Source organism: Myotis lucifugus, unplaced genomic scaffold (genome assembly GCF_000147115.1).
Source record: "Myotis lucifugus unplaced genomic scaffold, Myoluc2.0 scaffold_125, whole genome shotgun sequence".
Classification (NCBI taxonomy): domain Eukaryota; kingdom Metazoa; phylum Chordata; class Mammalia; order Chiroptera; family Vespertilionidae; genus Myotis; species Myotis lucifugus.
In genome coordinates, this window is record NW_005871173.1 from 88,746 (window position 1) to 107,274 (window position 18,529).

At 39.7% G+C, this 18,529-nt stretch overlaps 1 protein-coding gene across 1 annotated transcript in view; it reads right to left on the reverse strand.

Annotated features, from left to right (window-relative positions):
* The window catches only part of LOC102416882 (nesprin-1), a gene marked incomplete at its 3' end in the record, with an annotated part of 177,120 nt that overhangs the window by 88,295 nt on the left and 70,296 nt on the right, over nt 1–18,529 (reverse strand). The window contains exons 4-6 of the mRNA XM_023758190.1: nt 6,930–7,025; nt 3,058–3,141; nt 1–93 (exon numbers count right to left, since the gene is read on the reverse strand). Coding sequence (XP_023613958.1) covers nt 1–93; nt 3,058–3,141; nt 6,930–7,025 — 273 coding nt within the window. The remainder of the gene's footprint in view (nt 94–3,057; nt 3,142–6,929; nt 7,026–18,529) is intronic.

Sequence of the window (18,529 nt, forward strand, 5' to 3'; positions counted from 1 at the left end):
CTGGAAGTAGAGAATAATGGTCCACACCAGTCCCAGAACTATTGAGGGTCGGCCGTCGGCAATATCAGTGGAGTTAATGTTGACTAATTTGATCTGTTTAAAAAGAAACACTGTGCTAGCAATGCACTAGAGATTATAACCCATTTCATTATGCAATGATGTGCACTTTATTAGACATCAATAAGACTTGGTCATGCCTGTGTAGTGATACACACGAGTAAGTAGGGTGAGCCATAATAAAAGCAACAAACACATGGTTTCAGTGGGAATTTCAGGAGCATTCATTAGGTGCACACAATAAAATTAACCACAAAATGAAATTAAAAACTTTAAATTGAAAAATATGACATCATGCAAGGGATTACCAACAAAATACCAGACAGAAAAAAAAAAGAAAAGGTTATTCTTTACATTCAAAACTTGACTGGAACTTAAAAGAAACTGTGATGAATAATTTAAGAAGATGCACTTACTTTGAAGTTTGTTACCAAATAGCATGAAACTTATGTTCTCTTTTACCTATAAAAGTCGGGAGTTAAAAATTCTAAAAATTGTACTAACCGGTGATCCTCTGTACATGGACTGACATGAAAGGCAAAGGGAGAAGATGATATATACAAAAAATAATCTTTGAAAACCAGCATTATTTGTTCAAAGGGAATAAAAACGTAGGAAGTAAATTTAGAGCATTATTTGCAGAATACATTTTAAAGACAAATGAAAGCCAAGAAGTAGTAAAGTAGAAAGAGACCGATTGTGTTTAGTTCCCTATTTGGGGCATTGATAATTATTAACTATTCAAGACACGTGTCAAAAAAGTTATTTCCTCAGTCCTAGAAAAATGAATTTTATCTCAGTCAATCACCATAGAATACAATTAGAACTATTTATCCTTTTTATAATCTCTAAACAAAGACCAAAATTAATAATAAAGTACTTCTTAAACTTCTATCTCAATAATTCTCAGCCACAATTTCATTAGCTGTTTTATTAATTGCATCACTGTTTCTGTTTGAATGATATTAGAAGTAACCTAAGTGCTCATTCACAGGAGAGTGGTTAAATAAACTCTGGTACATCCAGACCATGGAATACTATGCAGCTGCGAAGATGAATAAGGAAGCTGTCCATGAACTGACTCGGATGGTTTCCAGGATATGCTGTTAAATTTAAAAAGCAAAGTGTGAGAGTGCATCAATAGCATACTCCCCTCATGTCAAAAAGAAGGTGGTATATGAAGAAACATCTGCTCATCTGTGCAAAAGAAATACAAGCATGATAAATGAGAAGCTAGGGAGACTAGTTACCTAGACATGTGAAAGGAAATGCAAGGGAAAGAATGATAATGGAGAAATAAGGATGAGGAAGACACTTCTCTAAGTATAACTTTTGCTCTTACTAATAGAATCATAGTAACGATCTCATTCCACCCCCATCCCCCGCCCCCAAATTAGTCAACTAGAATGTGTGTGTTGGGGGGAGGTTCTGAAAAATGGGATATAACTCTATTTCAATGAGTAACACTAAAAGGGACAGGAAGAACAGAAGCAACCTAAGTAAATTTAGAAGCAGTTTTTGGACTGGATATTGTAATGATAAGGACCAAGCGAACTGCACGCAAATACTGTTCTCCAGTTAGTCAATCTGTTTCTCACAAGGACATGGGCCAGCAATTCTGAAACTATTTTATGTGCATAATAGGGTTGAAAAATAAGTGAGTATATTGTAGATGACAGCCAGATTCTCATTATAAGAGAAAGCAGAAACAAACACGCATGGAAAACTAGAATAAACCTGTGGTGCTGAGTTGAAATATCAGTTTGAAATAATGGTTTATACACATCTATATAGAAGTATCAGTTTGAAATAATGATTTATACACATGTATATGGGAGAAGTGAGTGAGCGCGTGAGAGGGATATCCCCAGGTTGGTACACATATTTTCTAGATCTGTCTGTTGGAGGGCCTGGGAGAGGTGAAACCTCAGTAGCAATGAGCACACCTAGCACTCAAACCTGCGTTTCTAAATGCCATTTGCTAATTAAAGGGCCCAAGCTTCCTTAGAGAAGGACTGGGGCAGGAAAATACAAGATACGCAGGAGCCAGACTGAAGAAGCTTAATGGCCAAAATTTGAACAAACTAATAAATTAAAACTATAGAATAAAATAAATATCCACGAGTTTGTGCTAAAATAAGTAACTGAATAATTAATTGGAGGAAAAAAGAAAATAATTTCTTACATTAAAAATGAGGGAAATATAAAATCACCATTAGGCAAACAGCACAGAAATAATTACTGAAGATAATCAATGCTAAAATTAGTGAGCAAAGTTTAAGAATAAACAGAATATTAGCCTGATGTCAATGACCTCCCTTAAGTTCTTTCTCAGTTATAATATAAAGAGAAAATAATAATTTTACCATAAAAGAAACACAGCAAATGTCCTTACCATTGATCAGGATTAACATGACCAGCAATGAGACTTATCAGTATCCTATATCCACTAATATGATGCACAGACAAGAATATATCACCTCCTTGGAATTCTTGGAAAATATGCATCACTTCAATATAATCATAAAATTGAGAAGCATTTTTCAAGATAACTGACCCCCCAGTTATCAAAAGTGTCAAAGTTATGAAAGACTAGGAAAGAATGAACAAGTAACATAGAGTGGAAGGGACAAAGGGTCAAATGCAAGGTGTGTGATTCGTTGTATCCTGAAGAGAAATAAGACATTGGAGGAAAACGGGTGAAATCAGACTATTGTCTATGCTTTTAGTTCATAGTATCAGACCAACTTGAAGTTCCGTATTTTGATAACTGTACTCTGTAATGTACTATGTATAAGTTGTTAGAGGGAGGTGCATGAAGCATAGACATGAAATCACTGTACCCCTTTTTGGCACTTTTCTGTACATCTAAAATTATTTTTACAATAATACTGCCTGTGTGTGTAGATCACATGCAGAGTTTTCACTCTGCAGCCAATATTGAAAACATCTGTATGCCCACACCTTCTTCTTCAAGTGTTTTGGTTTTGCCTCTCTTACCCTCCTTCCTTCAAGGAACTTCAGCGCAGTGCCGATGTTAGCCACAGCGTGGATCCGCTTCATACGGCGTCCTTGTTCACACGGCTATGAAAGGAGAATAGGAATAGATCAAAATGCACACATTCAGGAGATGGCTCAATAAAAGATAAAGAAAGACTTATAAGATATATTTAAGTGTATTTAAACACTCTTGGAGAATATTCAAGAACAACCAGCATTACTTAATTTCTATAAAGATGGGCAGGTATATGAAGGGGCATTATCCACACAGCACCTTAAAAGTTTACTGATATACTCAATAAAGGCCTTTCAGGTTTCTGTATGTCTTAGACTGGAAATTCACAAAATTCCTATGCTGTCTACTGACACTGTGTCTTAGAATGGAAATTCACAAAATTCCTATGCTGTCTACTGACACTGTCATCCTATAAAGTAGGAAATCTATATATATATAAGCCTAAGCGACCAGCTGACCAGCCAGTAACTGTGATGCACATTGACCACCAGGGGGCAGATGCTTAACACACAGGCATGGAGACATGGAACAAACTGATAAATCTCAGAGGGAAGGGGGGAGGGGGAAGGGCAGGGATAGATTAACCAAAGATCTTATATACATACTAGAGGCCTGGTGCACAGATCTGTGCACTGGTGGGGTCCTTCGGCCTGGCCTGCGGGGATTGGGCCAAAACCAGCTCTCCAACATTCCCCAAGAGGTCCCGGATTGCGAGAGGGCACGTGCCAGGCCGAGGGACCCAATGGTGCATGAATCTGTGCACCGGGCCTCTACTATTTATATGAAAAGTAGCCTTTATGTGAGGGCCTGGGGTATACAGGAAATCTCTGTACTTTTCTTGTAAATTTGTTGTAAATCTGAAACTACTCTAAAAAAAATTAAGCCTTTGAAAAGGTACTCTTGGTAACTCACCATTTTTTTTTTCAGTTACACTGACATGAAAGGTTATTGACAATGTTATAACATTTCTAGATTTAGATGATCAAAATATACAGGCCAAGGTTAAAATGTAGGATTGTGAGATTGAAAATATTATCTACACAAATGTATGTTCTGATTACTTATGTCTGAGTTACTAAAATTATCATGTGCTTTCTATGGACCACAATGCTAATTTTAAAACTCAAAATAATTTAAATAATGGAGATAGGATTAGCCTCCTTTACATTGATAGGAACCAAGTGGATAATTGAGGTGAAGTAATATCTCCATTATCGCATAGCTGGTAAACTGTTTCCTTTCCGTGACACCAGACCCTAACTGATCTCCCATTGCAGCTCAAACCGAGTACCTTTTACTTCCCGATTATAGTGTACTAGGCAAACAATTGTATGATATTCTAAACAAATATTTAAATAGAAAATTTACTTTTTACATTTTTGACTTTTATTTATTCTTTACTTTGGAACCTCTGTTATACATGACATAGTCCTACCATTGATCCACACATGGCCCATTTATTTCCTTGTTGTTTGTTTTTAATCCTCACCCGAGGATATTTTTCCTTTGATCTTTTAGAGAGAGTGGAAGAGGGAGGGAAAGACAGAGAGAAACATTGAAGTGAGAGAAACACATCAATTGGTTGCCTCCTGCGTGTGTCCTGACCAGGGCCCGGCCAGGGAGAACCTGCAAGCAAGGTACGTGCCCTTTGGTCTGCAGGCCCACACTCTATCCACTGAGCCAAACCAGCTAGCGCTAGTTATTTATTTAATTAGTTATTTTTTTATAATGTAAAAAGCACCTATAAACCTGCCAACTGAACAAAGCCAGGATCCAGAAATTAGGTATGAAAGCCAATAATGCCATCATTCAGTTCATTCATCTATCTGCCTTCCTACATCTATGGCAACCATCACCCTAAATCTAGTCCAATGCCTTTCTTTTATATAAATTCATTTCATGTATATGCATTATTAAAAATAATATTTTTTTAGTTTTTACATTTATATAAAGGTTATCACTGCATTAATCTTTTGAGACTTATTTTTCCACATAATATTTTATTCCTAAGGTTCATCGAAGTCGTTGCCTGTCACTATATTTCATTCATTTTGACAGCTATATTATGTGCCATGTAACTCCTCTCCTTTTGAAGTAACTGGGTTATTTTCAGGTTATGTCTGTTTTGACCTATGCTAATGTACAATGGCAGAATTATATTGGCACTTAGAATAGTATACTTCTTAAATACATCCATTTGAATTGTAATAAGGTTTCCTTCAGCCTTCTAGGAAACAGCATAATTCAGGAGGATATATACACATGACCAGCTATATGTGGCAATCAAGGGAGTATGTATTTCAGTTCAATGCCTCTTACACCCTAACACTTATCAGCGTATGTAGTTCATGCATACATCTGTATCTTCCAAACTGGCTGTTCATGTGTCTTGTTCGATTTCCCCCAAAGCAGAGCCTGAGGAAAGGACTTGGCTGCCTGTAGTTTATTGGGGAGATGATCCCAGGAAGCAAGAGTGAGGATTCGTGAAAAGTGAAACAAGGAAGTGGGAAAAGCTAACAAAGGGTGTGCTCTGGAGGGTCCCACTGTGGGCAACTGGGCTCAGTTCCCCTGGGGGTCCCACTGGGCGCTCTATGAGATCTGTAAATCGGCCTCAGAACCATTCCTCCTGCAAGTGCCCGGCTGGAGCATTTATTCACGAACTCCTACTGCCATTGGTTGAGGGTCCTCGGGGACCGTTAATTCTCCTATACTTGAGGGCTGCCTGGTGCAATCTGTGGCTCTGATAAGTCCGGAGGGCAGAATCCCAGAGATATGCTACCAGTGCTTGAGATCCGATGCTGGTGGGGGGCCTGGGTAATGCCGCCACTGCGTGGCTGAAATCAGACGTGAGCAGAGATGGCATCCGGGCCCCGGGAAGCATCTGCTAGGAATCAAACTAGAAAATGACTTACACAACATTACTATCAGTTTGTATGTTTCAATAAACAACCTCTTCCAAAAGCTATTTTGAGGACTCTCTTCACAACATTAACTAGAAATTTTATGTTCAGGCAAAAGCAATAAAAAAAACACACCACTAAGTTACCCAAGAAATAATGATTGTGTAGCACCTGTCAAGATGCAATAGATACAGAAAAAGATAAGTACTCCCAATTTTGAACCCTTTGTATACAACATGATGAAGACCGTTTCCTGAGCTCCTTTCTCTAATCATGGTAAACAGCATTTATAATAGCTTATGTTTGCAAACTACTTATTTCTCTATCACTCTGAAATAAAAATAAATATAATCCAGAAAAAAATATTTTATGATTTGAGTACTGGAGGAAAAACGTAGCGCTCACTGTCAGTGTTGTTTTGCACTCTGCCGCTTTCGCTGTGTCTGAAAGCAAATGATTCAGAACGTGCTGTTCCTGTGACAAAGCACTGGTGTTGGAGGGTGGCCACAAGCTTATGAAAAATTGCCGCGTTGATTTCATCTCACTTTTCAACAAAGGGCAATATAAACACACCGGAATGGACCAACACTCCTTTCCACATGGCCAGCTAACACTCGCTAACAAGTGAGGTAGATGTCCCTGTACAACCAAGCTGCCTGGGTACCACACGGACGCAAGAGTTAACCATGATTGACTGACTACTGAGGAGGTCTCTGCTCTTAGTGCTAAGGTTGCTGTATACACTGTTTTAAACCTACTAAAGGTGTGAAGGAACAAGAAAGGGATGTATTCCTTGCTCCCAGAAGTGACCAATAGACTAGTGTTTCCTGCATCTTACTGACTACGAGAGAAAAACTTTATCTTATGTAGGCAGAGTCCCTTCCACTCCCAACTCCACCGCCGCCAATTCCAGATGGGAAGAATTCGATGAGTCTGGTCACAGAAAAAATTCTTACCAGTTTCTGCCCCGACAGGACTTCCAGGAGAGCAAGCAGCTTAACACCATCTTTCATGTCCTCAAAAAGATCTTCTACCACCAGTGCGGGTTTCCGCTGTAAAGTGAAAAAAAAGAATAAATGCAAAAACTGCCTGTCTCTTTCTGTCAGACCTTTGCTACTCACTGTGGTGAAATTTGTAGGGAGATTTCTAAAATACCTAAATGATTTACTTTGGATATGATTGGCAATTACCTTTTGATAGCTGTAAGGAGAAAAACAATCCTTTGGAGACAAACTTAACATTCAAAAACTACGGGAGACTTGATGCTGGGGCTTTCACACACATACAAGCATCTTCCCAGAAAGGGATTTCGTCCAGGATGGGCTGTGTGGAATAAGGGAAGGGAAAGAGGGCACTCTCAGTGCAAAAGATGGGAGACATTACAGCAGGGCCTAAAAGGGGAGCAGGAGGTGCTGCAGCTAAACTGAACCATCTTCCCACTTCACTGAGCGAGCATACTGGTACTTCTGGGTTTGAACCAGGTGCCGACCTCCAGAGGACACTCTCTCTAGGTGAACTCCCAGCTCAGTGACCTGCAGTGGGAGCCCTGCTAGCACAGGCAAGGGCACAGCTTTCACCTCTGGCGGGTCAGCTGGCTGTGTTCTGTTTCACAGCCTGGCAAACCTTTTCTCACCGTGTGGCTTTGAACTCAGAGGATCCTAAGTGCAAGAGTACAGACTAACCAGGGCAAAAGCATCAGCCCCACTGGAAAAAGAAATCAACGCCCACTTACAATTCATAGAGGGTCTTATTGTTTATGAAGGTCATTAAAATATGTAATATGCTGGGGTTCATTGACCTTGAACTAAGGTCTGTCTTGGCTCAGAAGAAAGTAAAGAAGTGATGATGCTCATCAGATTTCTCAGAGAACAATGTTTTTTTCTATGTATCACCTGGGTTCAATCTCTGTAGTTTTCTGATTCTGAGTCATGTTAAAGGCCTGCTGCTGGATTCCTGACTTTCCATTTTCTCTCTTTAAAAGAAGAGGTTTTTATGTAGCCAAGTGTTTTATTGAAATGTGACTTTTTTCGCTACCCACTGACATGAAGCATTTACATTTCTCTTATGACTGCATGAATTATTCTCTGAATGGTGCAATTCCAATTTTAAACACATTTCTCTCCCTTTATAAATTGAAGGGCTGAATACATTTTGTTCTCATGCTGTGAAATACATGTTCAAAAATAACAGTTTTCATTGGTAATCATTCTCTTTTAAATTCCACTGTTGACATTGCTTATTATTTATGTAGCAAAAATGTAATAGTGACTTTATATTCTAAGCATATAAATAAAATTATTCAGGATAAAATGAGCCATTGCAATGAAAACTATTCCATGTAATAAGAATCAAAATTATTGTGTGAGCTATACATAATCATTAGAAATATGGCCTACTTATCATTGCAAATGTCCATTTGCATCTTAAAATTTAAAAACAGTTGAAAATGAGGAAAAAGTTCTTACATATGTAATATATTCAGTGAACAAATACAAATAAAGTTTTTCACAGATTGTGTTAACCTGAAAATATATTTAAAAAAATTGAAGTGGAGAATTTTCATGAAATAATAAATATGCCAAGACATTTGATCCCCAAAAGCAATAAATTGCATCCACACGTCCATTTTGCCTTAAATATACACAGGCCTCTGCCACTCTGCAGGACATTTTCTCTGGACCTCATTCCTGCCTGTCCTGTTTCTCCTCTACCATGCTCACTGCTTCCTTCCCCGCCAGCTGCTCCTGCCCAGCTCCTGGGAGCAGCCCTCACACCAGCAGTGACCACTGAGCAGTTCCGCAGCCCACTAGCGTTTCTGGTTTCAGCTTTGCTGGTATCATTGTCCCCTGGATCTGCTCCTCCCAAAACCTCTTTGACCAGCTTGCCTGGCATCCAGGCCTCTTTTCCTCCTCTCTCTCTTTTGTTCCTATCTATGGCCAATCACCAAACTCAATCCCAACTTCTCTGGCCTTTAAGAAACTGTGCCTGGATGGGCACAACCCTTCAATCCTTCCGTAAGTGTTCTCTCCTAAACACTGTTGAGCATATGGTAGGCACTCATTGTGTGCTGTAGGCTAACTGAAAGAATGTAATTTTCTCTTAATGGATCTTTAAATGTGATATATATATATGGCAAAGAAAAATGGTTTCTGGGTTCTAGGCAATCACAGACTCTCACACAACACAGACCTAGAAGTATCTTGTTTCTGAATTCCTTGGTCTCAGTAGGAACTCGTTAAATACTTGTTGAAGGAATGAATGAATGAATTTTTCAGTCTGTGCATGGGAAAGAAGAGTAGATGATTTTATTTGAACACAAATACCTAGAATACCTTTACTTTCCTCTTTTTCTTCTTAGCAAATTCCTGGTCAGTTTTCATCACTCAGTTTATATGTAATCTTTTTCAGTTATTCAATTAGAAGTAACTACTTCTTCTGTCCCAGGTATGCTGTTCAGATGACAAGGATCACATTCTTTTATAGTTAGCTATTACAAACCTGTGTCCCTAGTGACTCAGATCGTGAGAAGTCGAATTTATCTTTATATACTTAGTACCGGGCACAGTGCTCAGCACTAGTTGCCAGTAAATATGTGGTTAGTGACTAAAATGCACTCAGCAGGGGTATTTACAAATATCTTTTGGAATCTTAGGGAGGAGATAGGCACAAATAAAATCATAATGCCAAAATCTCTCTTTTTGTGGGAAATATGAGTTGTTTCTGAAAAATTTCCCACAGTGTCTTCCTACACAAAGTGAGGAGATGCAGTCTGAGGGCTATCAACACACAAAATAGAGGCAGAGCAGCATCGACCAGACTGTCAAACTACAGCGGGAAGGCTGGGGAGGGTTGGGGGGGCGTTAAGAGATCAACCGAAGGACTTGTATGCATGCATATAAGCATAACCAATGGACACAAGCCACTGGGGGGTAGGGGAGGCCAGGGGAAGGTCAAGGGGGGAAAAAAGAAGGAGACATATGTAATACTCTTTGTAATACCTTAAGCAATAAAACAAAATTTAAAAAACCACAGAAATTAGGGAAAAATATGTCCATTTAAAATAAAAACGCTTATGTCAATTTAATTAGTAATATATAGGTTTTATATTTTAAGCACACTGAATTACAGGATCTAGCATTATGTAATCAATTTTTTATTTAATACATTAACATGTAAAAGAGGGAGAAAATAAACCTCTGGCCAACCTACTGCAAAGAATTGCCAAAAATACACACTAATGAATTATATATATGATTTCAGAAAGGAAGGGAGAGGGAGAAAGAGATAGAAACATCAATGATGAGAGAGAATCATTGATTGTCTGCCTCTGGTACTCCCCCTACTGGGGATCAAGCCTGTAACTGGGGCACGTGCCTGACAGGGAATTGAACTGTGACCTCCTGGTTCATAGGTCAACACTCAACCACCAAGCACATCGGCCCAACTAGTGAATGATCTTTATATTTCTACAAGCACTATCCAATTGCACATAAGTATTGTGTGAAACCAAAACACAAAACAAAACAAAAACAACTCCTCCATTTATCAAAAATTACATGAGAATAAAAAAGTCCTACTAATGATTGAACAAGCTGAACAAGCTTTGCTATCCCTTTTTGCTTAAAGCATTATTTACAGCTAGAGGCCCAGTGCACAAAAATTTGTGCACTCCGGGGGGTCCCTCAGCCCAGCCTGTATCCTCTCGCAGTCTGGGACCCCTCGGAGGATGTCCACCTGCTGGCTTAGGCCCGCTCCCCGGGGGATTGGGACTAAGCTGGCAGTCAGACATCCCTCTGGCAGCCTGGGAGCCCTCGGGGGATGTCCACTTGCCAGCGGGGAGCAGGCCTAAGCTGCAGTCGGACATCCTTAGCGCTGCTGAGGAGGCGGTGAGGCTCCTGCCACCACTGCTGTGCTGGCAGCTGTCAGCCTGGCTTGTGGCTGAGCAGAGCTCCCCCTGTGGGAGTGCACTGACAACCAGGGGGCAGCTCCTGCATTGAGAATCTGCGCCCTGGTGGTCAGTGTGTGTCATAGTGACCAGTCATTCCCAGTCATTCTGCTGTTAGGGTCAATTTGCATATTACCCTTTTATTATATAGGATAGAGGCCTGGTGCACGGGTGGGGGCTGGCTGGTTTGCCCTGAAGGGTGTCCTGGATCAGGGTGGGGGTCCCTCTGGGGTTCCTGGCCAGCCTGAGTGAGGGGCTGAGGGCCTTTTTCAGGCTGGCCACAGCTGCGGGCTGGAAGCAGGTATCTGGGATTTATTTATCTTCTATAATTGAAACTTTGTAGCCTTGAGCGGAGCTCAGGGCCGGCAGGGCTGGCGGGAAGCTTGGCTTTCTCCATCGCCAGGGACAACCCAAGCCTTCTGCTCGCTCCAGCTCCATGGCCGCCGCCATCTTAGTTGGGTTAATTTGTATATCTGCTCCTGATTGGCTGGTGGGCGAGGCTTGTGGGTGTGGCTTGTGGGTGTGGCGGAGGTACTCAATTCTCTTTTATTAGATTAGATAACAAATGATCAGTTAGAGGAGACCTGTACTATTGTGGCTGCTCATACTGTTTTGTGTGTGGCAATGTTATATCATACTTTTTTGTGTGTATGCAATGTTATAATAGAAAACCTCCCAGCTAACATGTCTCTCCTGTCACATATGTAAGCACTTATGGCGCCAATCTGATTACCGTGGTAGATTCAGGTCATGGTCCTGGAAGCCAAGAGGGAGATTCAGAAAGGAGGGCAATTTATTGGAGTCTGAGTTAATGGAAAATAAAGATAATGTGGTTTTGTTGCTCACTAATTTGCAGTTTCGGGCACTAGATAGAGATCTATAAGGCACTTTTCAAGAGCACAATTATCTTTTTTTTTATTAAGATAAAATTATGAAAAACTTTTTTTGGTAAAGTGTTTGGAAAAATTCTCTTCCTCTTGGCCCTGTCAGTCACATTCAGATACTCTACAGATATTCACGCTGAATCTGAGGTCATTAGGAGAATGGAGCCTCCTGACTGGGTGAGGGAGACGGAGATGGGAGAGAAGGAAAGGAGAAAGAGGTACTTGCCTCTGTGGCTTCCCCTTCTAGAAGCTCTCCTCAAACTAGGCTTAAACTCTAGTTCTGGCTCTAAGAGGGTTGCCTGGTCTCTAAAAGTCTCTAGCAACTCGGGGAAAATGCACATGCTCTGTGCCAGACTATACCTTGGTGTTAACTCCTGATTGGAGCAGATGTTACAGCATTTTTCTCTCTTTCTTCTCCTGTCCCTTTATTGTTGCTATGCAGCCCCTTTAATGACATGTAATGAGATTCACTTCCTTTCTCTTAGGACTTAAAAGAGATCAAATGTTTCTCCTTGAACTTTATGAAATATTTGAATATCCAGGTATCTGACATAATTTTTACTATTTCCTGCATTTGGGGAAAATATTCTTTAACGTGTGTGTGAATAACTTGTGTCACTTTACTAGTCTATAAACACCAATACATATTTAACCCTTCCCCTCATCTATTTTCATATTTTTATTCATCGAAGGATGGCCATGTTTGCCATTCGACATGTTGATTTTATGCCCCTAGAAACAATTATATTAATTAGGGTGGAAGGATTAAGAAAATAATTTTTATGAAAAAGAAATATCAGACATAGATATTAGCTATTTGGCATAAAATATTTTTTTTAATTCTCACACTTAAAATATTGTATATGAAATAAAAACTGTTGGCACATAAAGTGAATATGGCTACTATTACAGACTACATTTATAAATTCCAATGTTTACTAGATGTTTCTGTGGCTTAGACATTTATACATTCTAATTTAGTAGATGTTTTGATAGGGATGAAAGAGGGAAGAGAAGGAGAAAGAAGAGTAGGAAAGGATGAATAATATATTGTTGAATGCCTCAATGTGCCAAGCACTATGCTGAGGGCTTGTAAAAGTTACTGGTATCTCATTTAATATTCATAACCACCGTGTATGGGAGTATCACCCCCTCTTTAAAAGCAAGGAATCAATCTCAGAGAGGTTAAGCATTGACCTAGATCACACCCAAGTAAATGACTAGATTTGAGCCCAGGTTTATTATTCTTTGAGCCACCTTGTTAGGCAGGAAGCTTAGTATAAAAATGAACATTAATTCATTTTCTGAATAATGCACAAATCTATAAATGTGGTTTTGAAATTTAATATCAATATAAAATAATATTGACTAATCAGCTTAAATGTCTGCCATTCTACTAGACACATTGTTATATTATTACAGTGACAGGACACGGGTTGGAATCAGCACAGGTGAAAGACCATGGAGCGAAGCTCGGAAGAAACCATGTGCGAGCTTTCAGAGGTGAGTGGCCTGTCCCCTCCCTGGAATTGCGCAGGGACGTGCTTAATTTCCCATGCTTCCATACCGACTTCAGCTTCTCCAGCTCCATCTCTTCCCCATCCCTGTTCCCCCCCAAGCAGGTGTTCACCATAAAACACATCATTAAGGTAAACTTATCAAAGAGGAGCAACATGGCCCAAGGCCTCCGGTAGACAAAACACTCTTTTCAGGTGTCATCTTCCAAGTGCTCAGAGGTTAGCTCACAGGAGCAAGTCAAGGCCATTCTTTCAGACATGGCTTTATTTGAAATGTGCAGGGTTTGAGCAACCAGGTCTGCTGAGTTAATTCCTTTCTGCCCAGTCAGCATATCCCTCCATACCCTGATGCACCCAGAATCTTTTTAATAGATCTCACTTCTTGGCATCTAAAATCAATGGAACAGACTGTGGAATCTCAGAGGGAAGGTGAGGGAGGGTGGGTAGGTGGGAAGAGATCAACCAAAGAACTTGTATGCATATATGCATAACCTATGGACTCAAATAATGGGGTGGTGAAGGCCTAGGGTAGGGGATAGGGATAGGCTAGAAGAGGTCAATGGAGGAGAAAAGGGGACCTATGTAATACTTTCAACAACAAAGATTAAAAACACTAAAAAAATACATTTCATTTACTTGCAACAAATAAAGAACAACTGACATGTGTGTCTATTTTGTGATTACTGAGTAAGCACTGTTCTGAGTGTCATAATTTACATTGCAGTGCCCACCCACTCCCACTCCATGGATTCATACAAGTAACCAAGACTAAATTTATTTTTTATTCATAAACCTCTGCATTTTTAGGGAAACCTGATTGTATTTGATGTAAGAAGATGTTTTATAATGTTTTGACCAATGAATATTAATAAAGGAAGAAGGTGAAAAGAGCTTACTGAAGATGAATAATTAAACACATACACACAACATTCCTTAGATAGATAGATAGGTGATGATAGATAGATAGGAGCCATTTTGCATAGACAAGTGTATGCTTATTATCCAAAATTATAAAAATGTTAGCAGACTAAAATATTTTTATCATTTTTAACTTTGTAATAACAGGGCAATCATATGCACATCAATTAAGGTGAAAGAAGTTTTGGGTGTCAGACTGAAACCAGTAATATAAGAAGAAAGCAAACCTACTTTGAAACATTACTGGCGTATCATCACTTTATCAGCAGATCTACACATCTGCTAGAATCTTAGAATCCCTTAGTGACAAATAGCCATTGAGGAAATCAACAGCATGTAAGATTTAGTCTTTGGCCAAGGAGAAGAGAAAATCACCTATCCCATGCCAGGAGCAAGCCAGGTCGTCATTCATCATTAATACTTTTAGTCTCAGAACAAGTGGGCAGCCTAGATGCTTTGTCCTCTTGGAGAAGAATCTCTCAAAACCTTGTATGTCACAAAAAAATAGCTACAGCATTTTACTCTAAAACACTAAATGCATATCCTAGGGTTTAAAATGCATAATTGCTAGATACCCAGTCACACCAATAAAACTGAAGTGGAAAAGTTTAAAGGAACAGCCGATGGCACAGATAACTCTTTACTCCGGTTGGGACACACCCACCATTGAGCACCCTCAGGCTCGCTGGAAATGCCACAGCCATGGCCTGAGATAGTCCCAGATGGTGGATAAAGCCGTCCCAAGGCAAGGGCTGGTTCTCAAGGTATATTCTGTGATCTTGAACCCTGTGTACACACAATGGCCCAGCACTCTTAGAGCCACAAACCACTCCCTCTGGTTTATATAAATGTCAAGTAGGAACTACTTCACAGGCTAAGGGACAGTATATGGAAAAAATCCCAACCAGGACCAGTCTAGAATGTTTGCACGCTCTGATGGTTATCGGATGGGTGGGAGCAACAAGGTAAACAACAGGAACAGAGAGAGTGGGAAGGGAAGAGGGGTTGACCAACAGATGTGGAGCAAATTACCTTCCCCAAAGGTTGGCAGAGAGCCCACCACATGAAATGTGCAAACAAATGCCAAAGGAGCCTCAGACCAGATCGGTAAAATCATGGTGCTAACCACAGACAGTAGCCAAATAAAAGTAACTCCATATCTAAAAGGTTTGTGTTTTCTTTTTTGCTTTATTCAGAAAATCAAATTAGATTTTCCTAATATCTCCAGAAACCAGGTGAAGTAATTTAAGAATTTTATGTGTAATCTGTTTTTCTTTCTTTCCCTTTATAAAAGCACCATTGTGATTATTTTCCACCTCTCATTGGCAAAAGTGAGAAGATAGTTCCCGTTCTTGTTTCCTATGACAGATAGAGCAATCATTTCCACTTCCTTAATTACTTCATTCAATTCCGAATAAATGTCCTAAAGGCGGTAACTGCCCTCCAGCCCACCTTTAAATCTGCTTGGAAAGCTCTGCTCTTAACAATTTGCACATGAATAAAATTCTTTTCATTTTGTAACAAAGAAACATCTTCCTCAAGTTATTTGTTTGATTCAGTACAAAGTTGGGGTGATTCTTAACTTCTTTTTTCATACCTCAAATCAGATCCATCAACAAATCTGCTGACTTTATTTTCAAAACTCATCCAGTATCCAACCACCGCTCACCACCTGCACTGCTCTGTCTTGGTTCCAGACACTGGTCTCCTGACTGGATGACTTCAACAACCTTCTAATTCACCTCCCTCCTTCTGTCTTGGATCCTTCTCCATCTACCTTCAATAGAGCCACTAATAGTCTTCTCTACCATCCATCTCCCCCCATTCTATATAATCCTACATAATAAAAGCATAGAATGCAAATTGTCCCCTCGACCAGGAGTTCGTCCTGGAGTTCAACCAGGGGGCGGGGCTGGCTGGGGGAAGGGAGGGAGTACACTGCTGGCAGCCACTAGGGACCCTACCAGTGCACAAATTTATGCACTGGGCCTCTAGTTAGGATATAAGTGCCACAATGAAGGCATTACCGTACTTTTTATGTGTTTATCACTGCTACATTCTCAGTACCTAGAATATTGCTGAGCATCAAAAAGCACCTTAAAATATTTATTGAATGAATGTACAAATAAATAAGATATTTCTAAAAGAAGGAACTTTGATAAATATTATCAAAATGTTTATTAATCTGCATAAGCTTTGTTAGAACTATACTTATGTTATCAATAAATTAATATTCTATTAATAAGTGAATGATTGCTATTTGTTTTGAAATGATAATTTTCCTTCAAAGCCTTTTAGTTACATATTTGGAAAGAATGAATTTATCAGTCTGTTTAGGATTACCAAACTACAGTAGCCTTAGAAAAACAACTAAAGAATGGCTTCTGGGGTGAATTATTACATTTCCCTTTTGCTCTTTGCTTCTTTTTCTCCTCATCTTAGTTCATTAATGATTCCACCAAAGTGTATACAGGAAACAGATGGGAGAAAATTCAGTCCTGAAAGTGTTTCATGTTAGCTTTAGGCACTGTTGGTGGAAAGACAATTGAAGAACAAAGCAGCCCCCAAAATGATATTTTATGAATATAATCAAAGTCATATTAGCCTAGGTTACTGAAAAAAAATATAGAAAGTCAGAAGTGTTCCTTTTAAAGAAGTGTATGAATGTTACTTGGTTAAAACAAAATGTACTCTTAATAGAACCTAGAATCAGAGGAATTGCGCCCCCCTCCCCACCCCCCCCCAAGCCATGTGAAAGTTTTAACCTCAGTACCTCAGAATGTGATCTTATTGGGAAACAGAATCTTCAGAGACGTAATCAAGTTAAAATGAGGCCCTCAGGATGGGTCTTAACCCACGATTCCTAGTGTCCTTATACAAAGGGGAAATTTGGACACAAACACAGAGAGGCACAGAGGCAGGACTGAGCCAACGCAGCAAACCAAGGAATGTGAAATCATGCAGGCCACCCCCAGCAGCTGGAAGAGGCAAGGAAGGCTTCTACCCAAAGTCTCAGAGGGAGCGTGGTTGACTAGCCTTGGGAACGGGAGATAACCAACATCTCATTCTAAGCCACCTAGTATGTGGTACTTGGTTATGGCAGCCTTAGCAAACTAACACGGAACCTAACTAATCTTTCATGGTGCTTTTATTTTTTTAGTTCTTCTAAAAAGTGAAAAATGCTCATATCATGCCTGAGGTCATCCGAAAATTACAGTGTTTCAAGTGCTCAGTGCCTGTCCTTAATAGCCGCAGAGATCTAAGGCAGGCGGATGGAGAAAAGGCTGTTTATTGCATATTGAAAGAGAAGCTCCATTTATAGACACACTAAACAATGGCTATTTGAGACCTATTTTTTCCCCAGAGGACATTTTGCCAAACTATATATGTATTTCCCAGCCAACTATCATAAAAAATGAATCAAGGGTGTTTAAATACAAATATAACATTCTATTTCATTTGTTAAAATGAGAGAAAATGCAAGAACTACAAGCAGTTGATAAGAGTATAACCAATGTTAATGTCAAGGTTACTTATACTATCTTTTTCTAATTAAAAATCTAACTCATGAAAGTTTTTATGAAAACACATCTTTAATTGCTCTCTTTGGGGGCCAAGATGGCACTATATAATTACAATAGTCTACAGACCTTGCATAAAAATTGGGAATTTCCTAAGATAAAGCACTTTAAACATATGAAAGAACTAACATCTTTGAACTGTCAATTTTAAAAATATTCCAACATAAATGTTTTATTAAAAAATGCGAACTATTCTGTTAGATCTAAAAAGCATGTAACCATTTGGTGGGAATCCTCTCAAATTCAAGTCCACCCCTTTCCTATCTTCCTCTCAACCCCATCCTGAACTTAGGTGTCTCCAGGCCCATTCTTCCTATTCCCACTCTGGTCTCAGAGAAAAGGGAAGTCTCTCCTCTGCTCCAAATCTTCACCTCCACCTGTGCTCTTAAAAATAAATAGCCCTAGCCAGTTTGGCTCAGTGGACAGAGCGTCGGCCTGCGGACTGAAGGGCCCCGGGTTCGATTCTGGTCAAGGGCATGTACCTTGGTTGCGGGCACATCCCCAGTAGGGGGTGTGCAGGAGGCAGCTGATAGATGTTTCTCTCTCATTGATGTTTCTAACTCTCTATACCTCTTCCTTCCTCTCTGTAAAAAATCAATAAAATATATTTAAAAAATATATATATATATACTAGAGGCCTGGTGCACAAAATTTGTGCATGGGGGAGGGGGGTCCCTCAGCCCGGCCTGCACCCTCTCACAATTCAGGACC